The sequence below is a fragment of the Perca fluviatilis genome, chromosome 6 (assembly GCF_010015445.1).
Source record: "Perca fluviatilis chromosome 6, GENO_Pfluv_1.0, whole genome shotgun sequence".
Lineage (NCBI taxonomy): Eukaryota > Metazoa > Chordata > Actinopteri > Perciformes > Percidae > Perca > Perca fluviatilis.
Window position 1 is genome coordinate 16,147,523 of NC_053117.1, and position 16,521 is coordinate 16,164,043.

General features: G+C 41.5%; 1 protein-coding gene across 1 annotated transcript in view; it reads right to left on the minus strand.

The window, feature by feature from the left end:
* Positions 1-4,897: 4,897 nt before the first annotated feature.
* The window catches only part of LOC120560105 (ultraviolet-B receptor UVR8-like), a 300,069-nt gene continuing 288,445 nt past the window's right edge, over positions 4,898-16,521 (minus strand). The window contains exons 10-13 of the mRNA XM_039802276.1: positions 13,569-13,681; positions 12,994-13,042; positions 8,147-8,259; positions 4,898-5,714 (exon numbers count right to left, since the gene is read on the minus strand). Of these exons, the coding sequence (XP_039658210.1) occupies positions 5,265-5,714; positions 8,147-8,259; positions 12,994-13,042; positions 13,569-13,681 (725 nt within the window). The 3' untranslated portion in view covers positions 4,898-5,264. The remainder of the gene's footprint in view (positions 5,715-8,146; positions 8,260-12,993; positions 13,043-13,568; positions 13,682-16,521) is intronic.

Sequence of the window (16,521 nt, forward strand, 5' to 3'; positions counted from 1 at the left end):
GAAAACATGCTTTTGAACTGCCGGCCAAAGCGGAAACATGGTCTAGTAAGCTGCTTTTTAACCTGAACCATAAAGACCAATTTTCCTTTCCTCCAATAGCAATAAATTTGCTCTTTTCCTTTATTACACATACTATGTTTTTTCCATGGTAGGATCAAAGGGTGATAATGCGTGACACCATAGGTACCAGTGTATATTACCTGACACTTTCTGTTTAGCTCTGCATTAGTCTGTATTTCAGCTTCAATATGACAAAAACCTCTTTAACACTACAAAACCTGCGGCAGCCAAAGTATAGAATGTTTCTCTTCTGGAATTCATATCAATTTCATTGCGTCTACTGCAGAGGTCAGCTTTGAGGATCAGATTTTTACCATTTTAATACCAGCGTTGACATTTCCCTACACGCCAGCCGTTCTACCATCTATCCTTCCCTCCCTCCCTGTGAGAGAACAACAGTTCTGAAGGCCTTTTATATACGGGACAAGTTCTGTATCATCCGTCACATTCATCTCTATTTCCCATTCACCACGGGACATTTGAACCACATCAGAATCTATTACCACCATGCAGATTCAGCCCCTGCTGACAATACAAATCATGATAAGATGGAGCAGTGACTCCATAAACACTCTCGCTTATATATCACATCATATGAGCTGGGCTGGATAGCAGATCCCACTTGTCTTCTCTATGTGATCGTATAATTATATAGATGGACTAAAGATATGGATATCATTACATCTCTGTCTGTCTTTAACCTGTGTCTGTTACTAACCCATTCAAACAATGGATTTACACAGTTGTGTGTGTTTATCTGCAGTAGCATCCATCACTCAGCAGTAGGAGTTCCAAATCAGCTGCTTGTGAGAAGAGATTTATGCTGTAATGCATCAAATCAACAGACCTTTACAGTAAAATATGATTTTATCAATAGGCCTGATCAATAGTGCATGCAAGACCCTGTGTAATTATTACAGAGGTCCGTATCAATAAAACTGTCACGCATGACCTCCTGCCAAAGGCTATGGAGCTGAGAGTCCCAGACAATTGAAGAAAGGTTTGTGTCGTGGCCCTGCGATGTTTGATATCCTGTACATAAGGTCACATCTGTGATGTACCATAACTCATCAGGACATCTCGGCTGAGATGAGTCAGGCAGGGAAAGTTTTAACAGCAGGAATAAACTACTGCATAGCAACACATTTAAACCTAAATGTACGTATATGATGCGTTTTACTGGCCAATTAATACGACCAGGTCTGTTTAAAAACTTTCATTGTGGGCGAGCTGTGTTTCCCTGCACCTCTGCAGACATTAGAGATTATAAATGACAGAGACGCGGATGACTGTCTTTACTGGAGTGAGGATCATTTGTCCTGAGGCAAGGCAATCCGAGAGTGGAAGAAAGAGTGTCAAAAAGAGCTTTGTATTACACTGTAGTGGGAGCACTCTGCATTTAAACACACGCACACGCACACACACACACAACACACACACACACACACACACACACACACACACACACACACACACACACACACACAGTCGCATACACAGTCACATACACACACATACAGTACACCAGAGAGAGAGAGAGAGAGAGCGTGAGGCAGGGACCAATGAGGCAGTTTATATCGGGATTTTGTTTCACAGTCACGGCCTCCTGGGAGAGAGGGGTCTGCCAATAACACTTAAGAGACAGAGCAGGAAAAGTAAGTGCTTTTATTACAGCTCATCACTCATGTAATTTCTGGCAGCATTTGTGATTACAGATCAAGTGATTGACTAACTACACATTCGGCGGCTGAGTTATGAACAGGGTGCCTACCATTCCAGCCCGGCAGATTCTCCGTGTCAGCTGTAACTCATCCTCTCCCAGGGTGCTAAATCAAAGAGCACACTGCGGCCGGAAGAGTTAAATAATAACTTGAGCTTTATTGTAAATCTGTCAGAAATTAAACCTGCACGGCCGTCGTCTTGGCCCTGATGTTGCACTGCATGGGGTGAAGAGGATGGATGGAGGGGATCAATACAGGTCCAGATGGAGATATTGATGGATGACAGGTGAAGTGGGTTTGGATGCGTGCGTGTGTTTGTGTGCGGCTGTGTGCATGTGTGTAAGGGGGTGGGATTGAATCGCCCTGGGGTTAGGTAGAGAGCACGGCTCAGGGTGTTTAATCGACAGGTCTCACCTTGAATCGATTGGCACGAGTCTTGCAGGGCAAAGACGTGATGCACACAACCAACACTTACTCACACACACCAAAACAAACCATAGGGAGTGTAGGAGGCGATGGGGTGGGATGAGGTCGGATGTTAGTATTAGTATTGCATGCCTGTGTGTAGTCAGTGTTGGGTTTGGTAATCACAAAAGCAAATCTGAGACTTAATTCAAAAGCACTTTTTTTGTTTTTTTATCTCATCACTTTCCTGGAGCAGAAATTCAATACCCTTTTAAATACCTTTGCTAAAGTTTGAGATATCAACATTAGTTACCTTTTTTCCCTTTAAACACTGGGACCAAGGTAGTGAATAGTCTTGGGGCCCTATTTTAAGGTGCGTTTAGGGCGTGTCCAAATCCAATTTTGCTAGTTTGACGGCGGAAAAAAGGGACCGTGCGCCGGGCGCATGGTTCAAAAGGGTTGTACTTAGTGTCTTCATTAATTCATAGATATATTTTAGGTGTAACATGCAATAAATCAATCAGAGTGTCATCTCCCATTCCCTTTAAAGTGCCCATAATATGAAAAAAAAACACCTTTTCTGGGATTTGGTTATCTTGTGTCTCTGGTACTTCGACACACATACAAATTTGGTACTTGTTTTGAGTGATATACGGGTTTCTTTTTTTTTTTTTAAGATTATTTTTTTGGGGCTTTTCCCTTTATTATACAGTAACAGTGGATAGACATGAAAGTGGGGGAGAGATGGGGGACGACACGCAGCAAAGGGCAGCAGGTCAGATTTGAACCCGCGCCGCTGCAGGACTCAGCCAACATGGGGCGAACACTCTTACTGGGTGAGCCAGAGGCCAATCCGAGATATGGGTTTCTGAATGTCTTCTGCCTTCAGTCTCCGGGTGAGCTGTTCAAAATCTGCAGGGCTTTCTACGTCAGTAGTCGAGACAAGGTGGCTAACCCTAGCATGCTAGCTCGTTCTCAATGGCAAAACACTGCTACAACACACACTAGTTCACCATAATCTACAAAAGAACTACTTACATGTCCCTGTTCTGCAGGTATTCCACGCAAAGTTGGAAGTGCGCTCTCATTTAGAAGAAGTCTCCCGGCTAATCCTGCCTTGTACTGACTGAAGTTGTAGAAACAAACAGCTAGCTGATGTGATCCTTACCTACTTCTTTGAGAAGCCTAATCATATAGTATTATCTCTGCAACAACTCAATTTCCACTCACACTCAAAAGAGCCATAGTAGCATGCACATGTGACTCATACTGCAGAGGCAGCCATGAAAACACTCCACCGTGAAATATCTTACAAGAGGCCAAGATCTGAGAGGGCGTTTTGTCTTTAATAAACAACATACTGTAAGTATTAAAAAGAAATGTGTCTCAGTAGTACGCAGTAGTACATAGGGTAAAAAACCCTCTCAAGTTCTGTTGAAATGTGCTGATTCAAGGACTCTGCAGCTCCTACACACGGCTTCGACTGCAAGACCAAAGTCTAATGCTTTCAGATGAGGTCAAGGTTCAGGAGTGTTGTTGACTGAGACGGTTTGTAAGAGGAGTATACGTATTTGCCAAATCACAGTGTGGGGTAAAGTGGAGTCCATTAATGCTGATCTGGAGTCTGTTTTAGAGAGCTCTTACAAAGTAAAAGAGGCTGTTTGTCAGTCACCTTGGAGCCAAAAGCGTTTAACTGTGTATGTGGTGTACAGCAAAGCATTATCAAGTAGATAATAGAGTGCACATTTTCTCTCCATAGCCAGTAATTTCTCAAGGCTATTGGGTAAAAATTCTTTGGACGCTGATGGTTTTATGGATGAGCTGTGTATTATCTGGGTGGCTAAATGATGAACATATTTTGCTTTTCAATTAATTCACATAACCTGACAGAAAAGGGGAAATATACATCTTTCAAACATTAAAACATCAGATAGATTCTACTGTTGGAGAGAACTGGATCTGTAAATTCTTATAGATTCTTCCGCGAAGTGCCAAGGAAAGATAGAGCTCTTCTGTGTGTAGGACAGTACCTGAATAGTTCAGAAGAGGAAGGAGTTGGCGATAGAGAGGTTACGACTCGTGGTCCTGGGTGGAAGGAAGGGGGAGACATCCGAGTTTGCTGCCCAGGGCTCAGACTGGGTGAAGAATTGTCAATGGGACACTTGAGGCCAGTGTGTGGTCTAATTCTTGAACGGTGAAAAGAGCCACCACGACCTGTACATCTCCCAGGAGGGGTGGGTTTGGGTCTGAGCCTGGGACTCTGCAAAATGCTGCTGTCACTTCCAGATCTGTGGACCAATTCAGTTAGATGTGTAGATCTCACCTGAAGAGACAAAGACATAAATATATATATATATATATATATATATATATATATATATATATATATATTGTATGTATGTATGTATGTATGTATATATATATATATGCTTTCAAGTTGCTTGGTAAATTACCTGATGCTATAATAGCAAATGCTTGCAGTAAAAGGGAAAAGTACATATACAGTACATATCTAGATGTGGAAATACATAAAGAGAAAGACCTCATCTTCATTATTACACAATATATCAATGTTCTTTTGGAAGACAATTCCTTTTTCTTCATTTAATCAGTCTCTGTAATATAAACGCTTTTAAACTTAATTTTTAATTGCATACTGTTTATTAAATGACTGTTCTTGCAGCAGTCCATTACTAAAGTCACACCTCAAGCCTGCCAGCCAGCTAATGTATACTTGCTTCTTTAATCTCAGCCAAAGTGATGTAATACTGCCTCTCAAAGTACAAAACCACTTAGCTCTCTCAGGCATGTTGTAGAAGGACAATTCATAGTAAGTATAACAAATAAAGGGTTAAGGGCCAGCAGCCCAGTGACATCACCGGGTCATCCAGATGTTTCCATTCACTCTCTACTGTCTAACTATCTAACAAAAGCAATGGATTGTACTTAAAGAGACAAATTTGAAAAAGAAAAAGAAATAAGATTAAATGTGTGCAAACCCAGATGCTTGTTGTCTTTTGAAGACATACGTGAAACATACTAGCGACAAGCTGGATCATTTGGATTTGTTCTCTGGGATCATATCGTTAAACTCACCATCCGAACCTCATCTAAAACCCTGCTATGAGCCTGATGTCCTGTGAGTAGCCGGGGCAAGCTGCTGGCAGTGGGCCTGCATTGCTCTCCTTCTGACCTGGGTAACAGATGCAAAGTGGTGAATACAACATCTCTGCTTCCTCTGCTTCTGCATGGTTCTTTCCTTAGCTCCCACGTTGCAGCTGTCCTGCAACTCTCCCTCTCATCCCCTTGGTCGGATTTGATTGATGAGTGGCCATTTCCTCTCCTGTCCATCCCCGTTGCAGACCTGGCAATGGCAAACGCTGATTCGTGTAACGCTCCATCTCCCTCCTCTTTGTTTAGTCTTTCGTCTTCCTCTGCACTCTCACTTTCTTCATCCTTCTCGTACTCCTCAGAGCCCTCTGGTCTCTCCAGACCGTGAAGCAGCTTGTGTTGAACCTGCCTGGAGTCCTGTCAGGGCGATACACAATATCTATTTAGGTGGTTCCTATTGTGACACAGGTAGCTCAAATGCACAGTCAAAATGAATAGATAGTAAAACAGAAACATTTCAAAGTAGGTATTTAGCTATATCAAAGGATATCATTTGTAATAAACTGCAACCATTTCTGAACTCCTAACTGATTCACATCAAATGAGAATATGAGATCCTTTGCTTTGTTGGCTAAACTAAAATTGAATTTTCAGGGCAGGTGCAATATACTTGGTGTTGGGCAATAATGTCTGCATTACTGTAAGAATTGCGCCTTCTGGTAACTCCAAAAGTTTTCCAATTTATATATTGGATTGTGTTTAGAGTTTGAGAGTATGTGAACACCACGGCTTGACTGTGAGGATGGGACTTCTGCTGTGTGCAGTCACAGGGGCTACCTTAAGCTAGTTGTTGATGGTCAGTAAATCCCTACAAGGGATGTATACGAAAGTATGTTAAGACACGTCGTCTCCTTCTTTACTTCCACATACAAATACAGCATATGTTTAAAAGGGATCATTGACAGAGCTGTGCTGAGAAACAAACAAAATACAATTAATAATGTAACAATTTACTTTTGCTCTTGAGTAATTAGTAAAGTAATGCAATTACTTTTCCATAAGTAATATTGAATGAGTAATTGATTAAACTGGACTTACTGTATCCAAAGTCTAAAATAAGGAAAATGCATTTGGCAATGTAACAAGAAATCCACTCCAGTCTCCAGTGGTACAGTAGTTAGAATGCATGTATGTGTGTACATGCATGTTGCATCCCTGCATGCATATGTGTGGAGGTGAGAAACATGCCCTGGTAAAGTTGCCTTCATCAGAGCAAAGTGTAATTCTAATTGGCTTTATTAGGGGGCTTAAATCTAATACCAGCTCTGTGCGCTGCCTTAGGTGCGCTGCCTTAGGCTGTGTGTGTGTGTGTGTGTGTGTGTGTGTGTGTGTGTGTGTGTGTGCGCATCTGTTTGATGTTTACGACTCACCAGATCTCTCCTAGAATGTTTTCTATGTAATAGACATAAGTAGATGGACTAACACGGTAATAAAACTACATTCCCTCCTCTGCTTCAGCCCATTTGTCTGGTCTGACAGCTGAGCCCCAATCAAACTGTAGCACCAGCTGTAATGATACAGACTTAAGGCAAGAGAAAAGCTGCATGAAACGGCACCGCAACATTTGACCCCATTTAAAAACTTGATACCAATTAGAGAGTTCTGGGGGTAAATAATTTAAGAGTCCTCTCTCACTGAACACACACAAATCATTTTACAGGCATTCACAAATGTATGCATGAATGTGCATGTGCATCGACACAATCTCCCGCATTAACCTGTGAACATACACGCACACTCCTGTGCATGCACATGCATGTGCGCACACATAGATTCCACCATACTCTGGAAAAAGACTTCTTAATGAAGCCTTCCCCAAGTGAAAGTAGAGCAGAAATACATCCTGGCCCATTTTTGCCTTCAGTTCACCCTCCTCTCGTCTCTCTCTCTCCCTCACCTTCTCCACATCATTTGTTTTATTCATGTTTCGTTGTATTTCTCTGTTGTCTCAATGAGTTAAATCACAACCCCTAATTTATGGCTGCAGGCAAAGACACTTCTACAAACAAACTGGCTGATGAGAGGGGATGACTGAAAACATACGCGCCAAGCGGTGTGTGTAAATCTAAAAATGTCTGTTACTGTCTTTTTATCTATGGTTATTTACATAAGAAATGACGTGTGTAAAAGAATGGCTGTAATGCAAAATGAAAAAGGCTGTGCACTGGAGGAGAGGGGAAGTGGGGGTGAAAGTAAATCCAGTGACACTGAGTGGGGAGCACTCAGGTGTGGTGAGAGGATTGCACAAAACCCTCAGTATGAATGACAGTAAACACCTGAATGACAGAGAGACGGGGAGGGGCGGGAGCTTGTCTGTGTGTGAGTGTGTGTGTGTGTGTGTGTGTGTGTGTGTGTGTGTGTGTGTGTGTGTGTGTGTGTGTGTGTGTGTGTGTGTGCGGCTCTGGGTGACAGTTTAGTGGTCCTCCCTGATATTCACAGAGGTGAGTAAATATATTCGACACCTAATGCTTTAAGGGCTGTGCTGTTTACTCAAGCGCAACTTTGTTATGTTGTATCATTCATTACAGATATGTTGATTTACAGCATGTATAAGGAAACTGAAACATGCTGAAAGAGGATTTGAGAGGCAAACAATGAATGCATGGGAGTGAGGATGTCAACAAGGCAGACAGGGAGCGTGGAAGAGGAAGATATCAATCAGGAGTGATCCACTGCAAGAGTTAGGGAGCTGTTGAGTTAGCAAGTGAGTTACAGATTGAGCTATACAGTATGCAAGTAAGTCAATAAAAGGGCTGTAGAGCAAGAAAGAGGAGGTATGTTTTTCTTACTTGCACTGTGTTTTCTTTCTCGGTGTGCTCCGTCGGCAGGGGATCACTGACAAGGTCTCTGAAGCGAGCTTCAGTTTCTGAGTGAGCACATTCACTGTTCTTCTCTCGGCTTGCTGAAACACAAACACACATCTCAGCACCTCCAATCAACACTTTGATGACCTTTTTTTGTCTCCTTCAATCCAATCTTTTGCTCATGCTTCTTTATCTCATTACTTACTTCAGTTGCCATGTCACTATTTACACATCGTTTAGAGAGAGAGTGTGTTGGTTTCTATTGCTGCGCAACTGAGTAAGCTGAAGGCTTGTCAAACTATCTGCTGATTGTTCTTTACTTGCATGGTTAAGTTGAATAAAAAGCTGCTATTTTTTGCAAGCCATTAGAAGGACTGCCAACACATTCGCTCCCCTCTTGTGGAATGTTCAAATGCATTTTTAACCTTTGGCTTAAGGTTAAATTCAGAAGAGAGCAATGCATGTCGTTTCCCAGATCTGCTCTTAGTGAAATCCCTCACCTCTAGAGCTATATCCCGGGTCCCCGCTTCTCTTTTTTTTTTTTTTTTTTTTTTTTTTTTTTTTTTTTTTTTTTTTTTTTTTTTCCTTCCTAAAAAAAAAGAGGGAGAAAAAGGAAAGGAAAGCAAAAGAAAAAACACTTTTAAACAAAAAATAAAGGTTTTTTTTTTTTTTTAGTTATTTTGCAGCGTACCTCCCTTTGATTTTTTTTTAAAAGGTTGTTTTTTTTTTTTTTTTCTTTTTTTTTTTTTTTTTTAAAAAAAAAAAAAAAAAAAAAAAAAATTTTTAAAAATAAAAATTTTTTTTTTTTTATATTATTTTGCAGCATGTTAGCATTTCACCCTGGTGCGGCTAAGGATCAATTTTTAATGCTGCTGTGCAGAGAGCAGACAGGGTGATTGGCAAGAGAGAAGCTATTTACAAAGGATCTATTTACAAATGTTCCATAGAAATATGCAGAGGGCACAATTGACATCTCTTACAGAATTTTAAATAAGCTCTCTCCCTTTTTTCACTTTGTCACAAGGCACGACCTCTGTGAGCCCCTGATGATCACTGCTCTGTGTGTGTGTGTGTGTGTGTGTGTGTGTGTGTGTGTGTATGTGTTCACTCACATGTGTTTCACATGTAAGAATAATAAAGAAGGCTACACCTCTCCCTTGTGTTGCATTGTGTTACATTTCTCCATGTTGTGCTGCTAGGGGCTGGGTAACTAGGTCAATCAACCCTGGTGTAAACACATCACAAGAATCTACGAACATACTAATGACAATGATTCTTTTTTATAATTTATATATACACTTTACTCACTCTTATATATATATATATATATATATATATATATATATATATATATATATATATATATATATATATATTTGTGGCATAGAAGAGTGAGTAAAGTATATATATATATATATATATATATATATATATATATATATATATTTACAGTTTACTCCTTGAGCAATGTCAATTTAAGCTTGACTATATCTATAGAAACCATTAGGTATAACTACATTAGGTAGTAGGCTTCCATACATACTGGATGTAACTAAGTGCTGTATGCCCTCCTCAGTAACAACTACAGCATAAGTCTAAAAAGTTATGACCAAGTAATACAAAGTTTTTTTATTGTTGAATTAAATGACTTCACATAAAGAGATGTTTCTTTGAGAAGATCAAATTAACTTACAGTAAGTCTCAGTGTGTGCTGAATGGCAGCGATGTTTGAGAGCTATACGAGACAGATTGGACACAATCCTACACAAAAGACCGCTAATAACTGAAATCTTCAGACCCACACAACGTTATGTTTGGACAGACCTGACACTTCTGTCTCCTCCTTCTGTATCCTTCCATGAATACATCCATGTATATGTCCATCCTCTATCCAACCGTCCATTTATCCGTTATCCAACCATCCATTCATTCATTCATGCAGTCAACCAGCCTTCCAGCCGACCAACCCACACACGATTGATCCAATGATTGACCCTGCACTGGGTGAATCAATACTCTCTTAAATGGCATCATTGTAAGCGCTTAGGCACAATGGCCGGGCGTTGTTTGTGCAGTTCATTTCCAAGGTAGCAGGGCCATGCAGGGCTCTAACCAGAGTCAACTCGCCTTTCTCCTCCACTTATGTGATTACAGCAAAACAAAATAGAGCATCCTGTACACATGCAACAAAAGGGGCAGTGGTCCATGCAAAACTACTTGTAATGACTCCAACTATTAGAAGCCTCAGATAAAACATGCTTGTAGATGCAGCACGTTTACAGACACTTAACTGTACTGTTACACAGGCAAGTAGACAGACGAGAGTAATAGCATACATTCAAACATTTATGGATGAAAGAAGTCATGTGTAAGGGTGCAGATCAACATAATGAGGGGGAAGTTAAACTGAACCATGTCCCATCAGACACACACTTCATCTCCACCTCCACCTCAGATAACTCCAATATTACTCCATGCAAGTAATGTAGTATTTTATAGAAAGAATTATAGTAAATGACTGCAGTAACGGTTTGACTTAAACAATATGAACCTGGAGGAGCAGTAGTATTCAGTAGACTCATGTTCAGTATATCACTGTGTAGCCTATTGTGGCTTGGTGTGCATACAGAAACCCTATTGGGTTAGAACTGGGGCCGGGTCTTGGCATTAAATGACTGGGACTCTGACAACTCTCGGAGTTCTGTCACTGCGGTTCACAGGTCTTGTTAGCCAAGGTGTCGGCAGGGGTGGAAATGACTGTGTGTGTGTGTGTGTGTGTGTGTGTGTGTGTGTGTGTGTGTGTATCTGTGAGAGTGAGTGTGTCTGTGAGTGTGTGTGTGTGTGTGTGTAAGGTGAACATTAGACAGCACTCCCACCTCCACCTCCTCACCTGACACCAGCAATAAAACTAAACAGGCCAAGGTGCTATGCTGTGTGTGTGTGTGTGTGTGTGTGTGTGTGTGTGTGGTCGTGCACATGGGAAAAAAGGGGCATGTGTGCTGCAGGGTTGTTGCTGCTGTCCTTTGGGCCTTCAGACGGGAGTAGGAGCAAGGTGACGGAGCTGTGGCTTGATAAACACAGAAGCCCTGCTTCGATTTCCCATCCAGTCCACTTTAGAAACACATGGCTCTTCTTGGGAGCTCTTGGCCCGGGGGAGAAGAAGGAGGGTGCAAAAGGGGAGGAAGAAGGAGAGCCACAAGAGAGATATAGTGATAGGTGTGCAGTGAGGGAGAATAGCAGCCAGGAGGAAGGTTGGGAGAAGGAAGTGATAGGGGGGAGTGCGTGGTAAAAATAGGAAGAGGGTGAAAGAGGTGACAGGCTCTGGTGTATTGACTTCCAAAGAGATGATAGACCTGCCGTGCTTCCATAGATGGAAATGAAGAACGGAAAATGAAGAAGAGAGGGATGTGAGAGAGAATTTTAGTGATCCTCTAAACAACTTACACCCTCAAAAATATTCTTTAAAATGTAAGACAACATACACCCTCAAACTCAAATTCTTAGTCCCACTCTCTCAATCTTTCATTCTTCCATTCCCTCCATTTCTATTCCCTTTTGCTTGGAAACATCTTCAGTGTTCCGCCTTTCAACTGGCATCAGAAGTTTAAAGACCATCTCCAGTTGGGGGAGCGGAGGAGTGTCAGTGAGGGAGGTGAGGCACCAAACTCCCCTCTGCCCCCCTAGAGAGTTAAGGAGATCACACTTTAACCCCCTCCACCACCACCACCAAACCCCACCCTGCCTCTCCTCTCCTCCATGCCTTAATACCAACATACAGTAAGAGGACAAGTGTGGGCTCTAAGCACCAGTGATCAAACACGAGCGGCTGCTGGTTGCGCTAGGCTCAGGACGGTTGGCCTAATAGGATTGGAAGCCCCCAGGTGAGCCAAAGGACACCTCCAATCAGCGTGATTAGCCAAAGGCTAAGCAGCATTTCTAGCAACAGCACTGAGTGATGTACAGTGCTATAAAGGATCACATGGGTTGCGGAGAATGCAAGCAAGTCATGAAGTGCAGTGCCATGGTTGACGGTGCATGTCAAAGTTTTGTGTGGGATTGAGTTGCATGGAGGTTTAACGTGTCAGAATGATCTTGAGATTTTGGTAATCATTATTAAGTTCACAGAGGCGTGTGATGTGTGCAGCGGTGGAATAATCTCGTCTTCCTGGCTACTTATAAAAACAGTGTATGTTGTATACACACAGCTTTAATGCAAGACTACACATGCATAAGCAAAACATATAAATGTGAGGATCTGCATGCTCTCACCATCCACAAGTTCACACACACATATACATCCACGGACAAACACACACATACGTTGCACGCCAAGATGCACGCCCAGATACACACACACACACACACACACACACACACACACACACACACACACACACACACACACACACACACACACACACACACACACACACACACACACACACACACACACACACACACACACAGGCTTTTATAAACTCATCACAACCAAAAAACAATTACCAGAGTCTGAGCTCATCACTGACTAAGCAAAAGTCATCCAGCGTGTAAAACACACAATATAATTAGCACACATCAAGCTGCTGTGTCCTACTGTGCATTAATGATGCTTCCCTCTGAAGTGAATTATGGTTTGATGAGTGAGAAAGTGAGTAAGGAGGGGCTTTGAGGAGGCGGGAAGAGAAGCGAGTGTGGAGGGAAAAGGGGCGAGTAATACGTTGCAAAATCTGAATTTGACTGTTTTGCCTTAGGTGAAGCACTCTCATTGCCCTAAAACAATTAGCCATAGAGATATGAACATTTAGGGTCGGGATAGACGACAGATTACTCACTTGTGGTGAGGGCCATCATATGCCAGGTACCACAGGCCACATCACACACCTGCATAAAATGAAAATAGTTTTTAGACTTCAAAGCAGTGAAAGATTTCAAAGCACATATGTGGTATCAGCTGACAATTTCCCCCAAAATTGCCCAGCAACAGGATTTTTGGATTATGCTGAATTGAATGGGAGGTAATTAGAGAATGAATAAGATGTTTCTTTGTTTTGTTGTGCAAGATGAGGTTACCATTTAAGATTCACTGCTTTCCAGTCTGAAAGACATTTTAAGGCTCTATTTTATGAGATTTTCTTTATTTATTTCTGGTATATTGCACTTCTGGCTACACCATCAGTTGTGATATTCTGCTGTGACATCATTGATTGGGCTGTGTTCAGGGGTGCTACATACTTTCAACTTTAAACACACAGAAAGCACTGCAGAATCAGCTTTCAGTCATATGTGATTCAGTGTGGACCCTTTAAGAATTTATACATATCCAGCTAAAACTTATACACCCAGAAAATCCTGGGGCTTTCTTCTACTTGAGAAAAATAATAATATGTTCAGTCTTTCTCATACACACCTTTCTGCCTGCCAGTGGAACAGGCTGTGGGGTCCAGAGCTTTTTGAGGCCTGGATGATCACTGACCCGGGACACACAGGGGATCTGACCCCAGAGAAGCAGCTCTCCACCTGCTGGAGATATGAACAAAAGGGCCAAATGTTCAGAGAGATACATCAGAAATACATACAATGTCAACTTGCCACATATTTTAGGGCAAAACTTTTATCTCAACTATGGGAAGCAAATATGAGCCATACGAGGATATGTTGGTATGCTCTTCACATGTTTCTGACCCTCTCCAATGTATTGCCAGATTGTGATTGTAGGTTCCTGATCATATTAACATTGGACTGTTTCATTTTGTTGTAGCTGTTTTATACGCTGGAATAACACAGAAGTGGTTCTGCCCATTCAGTGGCTAGGAGGAAACCAGGCCGTAGTCTACCACAGATCAGCTTGATGCTGAACTTTACAAGTCTGATTTCCTCCAAATTCAAAAAGAAACACTGACCCCCAATTAGACACTGTTAAAGGGAACTCAAATTTACATACTCTCAGTTTGGTTTAGTTTGGAATGGGGAGTTGATGTACAGCACTTTATTGAGACAGTAACCCCACCCACACCACACACCTACACCCACTCATCTGTCTTTGTGGCGTGCAGAGCAAAGGGAGCACATTCTCAGTTGGCACTTATCAAAGACACACGCACACACACACACACACACACACACACACACACACACACACACACACACACACACACACACACACACACACACACACACACACACACACACACACACACAGCAAACACTCAAGCATCCACTCACTCATGCTACCTCAGTCTGCCTATTTAAACCTGCCACTAATAAATTTATATTTACTGCCTGCAATGAGGACTTTTAAATTATGGCGTACAATAAACCTGGCACACACATCTCAAAAGCTCTTTCAGGGGATGTTAAAGCAATATAGTAAGCAATTTTCCAAAGTGGATTACAAATTTCACATCCAGGTTTTATTGCACATTACGATAACTTAACCACATCTAAATGTTCCGCATAAATAGGAAATATGTGCTGCTTAATATGCTATTTTTCATTTTTTAAGAAGCGCTTTGCAGACCCTGCCAAGCGAGGGAGCATGCTGGTTTGTGTGGTGGGGGAGTCAATAATCTTTATGAGGTGGATTTTAATTACAAGGAGATAACTGAGTATCCTCCTCACGGCAAGCTTCCATCAATCTCTATTCTGTATCAAGCCATGGCACGTACACACACACACACACACACACACACACACACACACACACACACACACACACACACACAGATACCCTTTCAGAAATGATAGATCAATCAATCAATCAGTAATGTATTATTTTCATTTCAGCGACGCAAACCTTATAAAAGCATTCTAGGCAGGCGTTGCTAGATAACGTTTTACAACAAGCACACACACAAACACACACACACACACACACACACACACACACACACACACACACACACAAACTGACAAGCACACAAACACACACACAAACAGAGACGCTGGCAGGGTAATCCAGCTAAAAAAGGTTAAGGCTGATGTTTTCCCAAAGAACGACGGTCTGTGAAAGGTCAGATCAATCATGTGCTAAGCATGCCTCGTAAGCAATCCATAAAGAGCTTGTTTTAAATAATAACATTTTATAGATCACCTAAAAAACATAACTGTAACACCGGCAGGTAGGGCCTCCGAATAGTCTTCAATGCACCAAGAATTCAAATGGGAACAAACTTAATATGTTGACTGCAGTTCATTTAATGAACCGGTGGCATTTCCAGCGAAACCACGCACACAGAGCCAGCAGACGTCTCTGTTCAACGATAGGCAATTCTTTTAACGGAATTTTGCAGTACAGCAGGAGGCTGTAAATGTGCCCTGGTCTTGAAACAAGTACAATGCCTTTTCTCTTTAAGTGGCTGATTCTTTAATTCCAGCTGTCTGGCAGAAGGCAAGCAGCAATTGAAGGAGAAGTAGTTGCCTGACACTTTGTAGTGGTGTAAATGTATTAGAACTAGTTTTGTGGCAGTTCAGTGACTCTCTATGGAGCAGAGGGGAGATGAATGAGATTGCTGAAAATCATAAGTTAGAGGATAAAGAGAGAAAAAGGTAAAGTTAGCAAAGAGCTCTGAGTTTGACTTTTTAGAAATTACAGGAAAGACAGCCATGCTAGTGGAAAAGCTGTTGTAGAGGGATGGTGGGCCTCCTTATCTCTCAGTCTTATTAATAACAAAGTAGCTACAGGGATAGTCTGAGATCTTAGCAGGGTAGTTTAGGGGATAGCTGGCTGAACAACAAATCAATTCATTATGTACGTCATCTATCATATAACACTAAAACCGGGTGCAGTATTGCACAATGTTGCTTGGTTTAAGAGATATTGAGAGCTAATGAGGTTGAATTTGTGCTCCGAGTGATGCCATTTGAGGACACTGAATCCTTGTAGTGTTAATTAAAACTCAATGAAATGATGTAGATGAAAAATGTGCATGGCTGAAAGCCACAGTGAGGGATACTGCTGGGAAAATAAGGTTTTCAAGTTATTAAGTTAAATTATATTATGTAGAGTGAATACAACTTTTAAGGACTTATTTTAGAAAGATCACAATGAGATCTCAACAATTTGCTGTTTGGAGGTTTGAGTTAAGCTGTTTTATTTAATTGTACTTAACACTTTTAGGCTAAAATGATACAGTTGAGGGAAAGATAAAACCTCTCTATGGATTCCCTCTTTTCAGCTGGATGTCCGTTACCTTCTGCTTTCTTTGTGTTGGAATTTTAAACTCCGGTGGATTTATGAGGACTATGATTAACTGCTCCTCAGATCTCTGCAGGGTAAATCCAGACAGATAGCTAGACTATCTGTCCAATCTCAGTTTTCTCTTGCACTACTAAAACAACTTTTGAACGTACACATGTTCCAT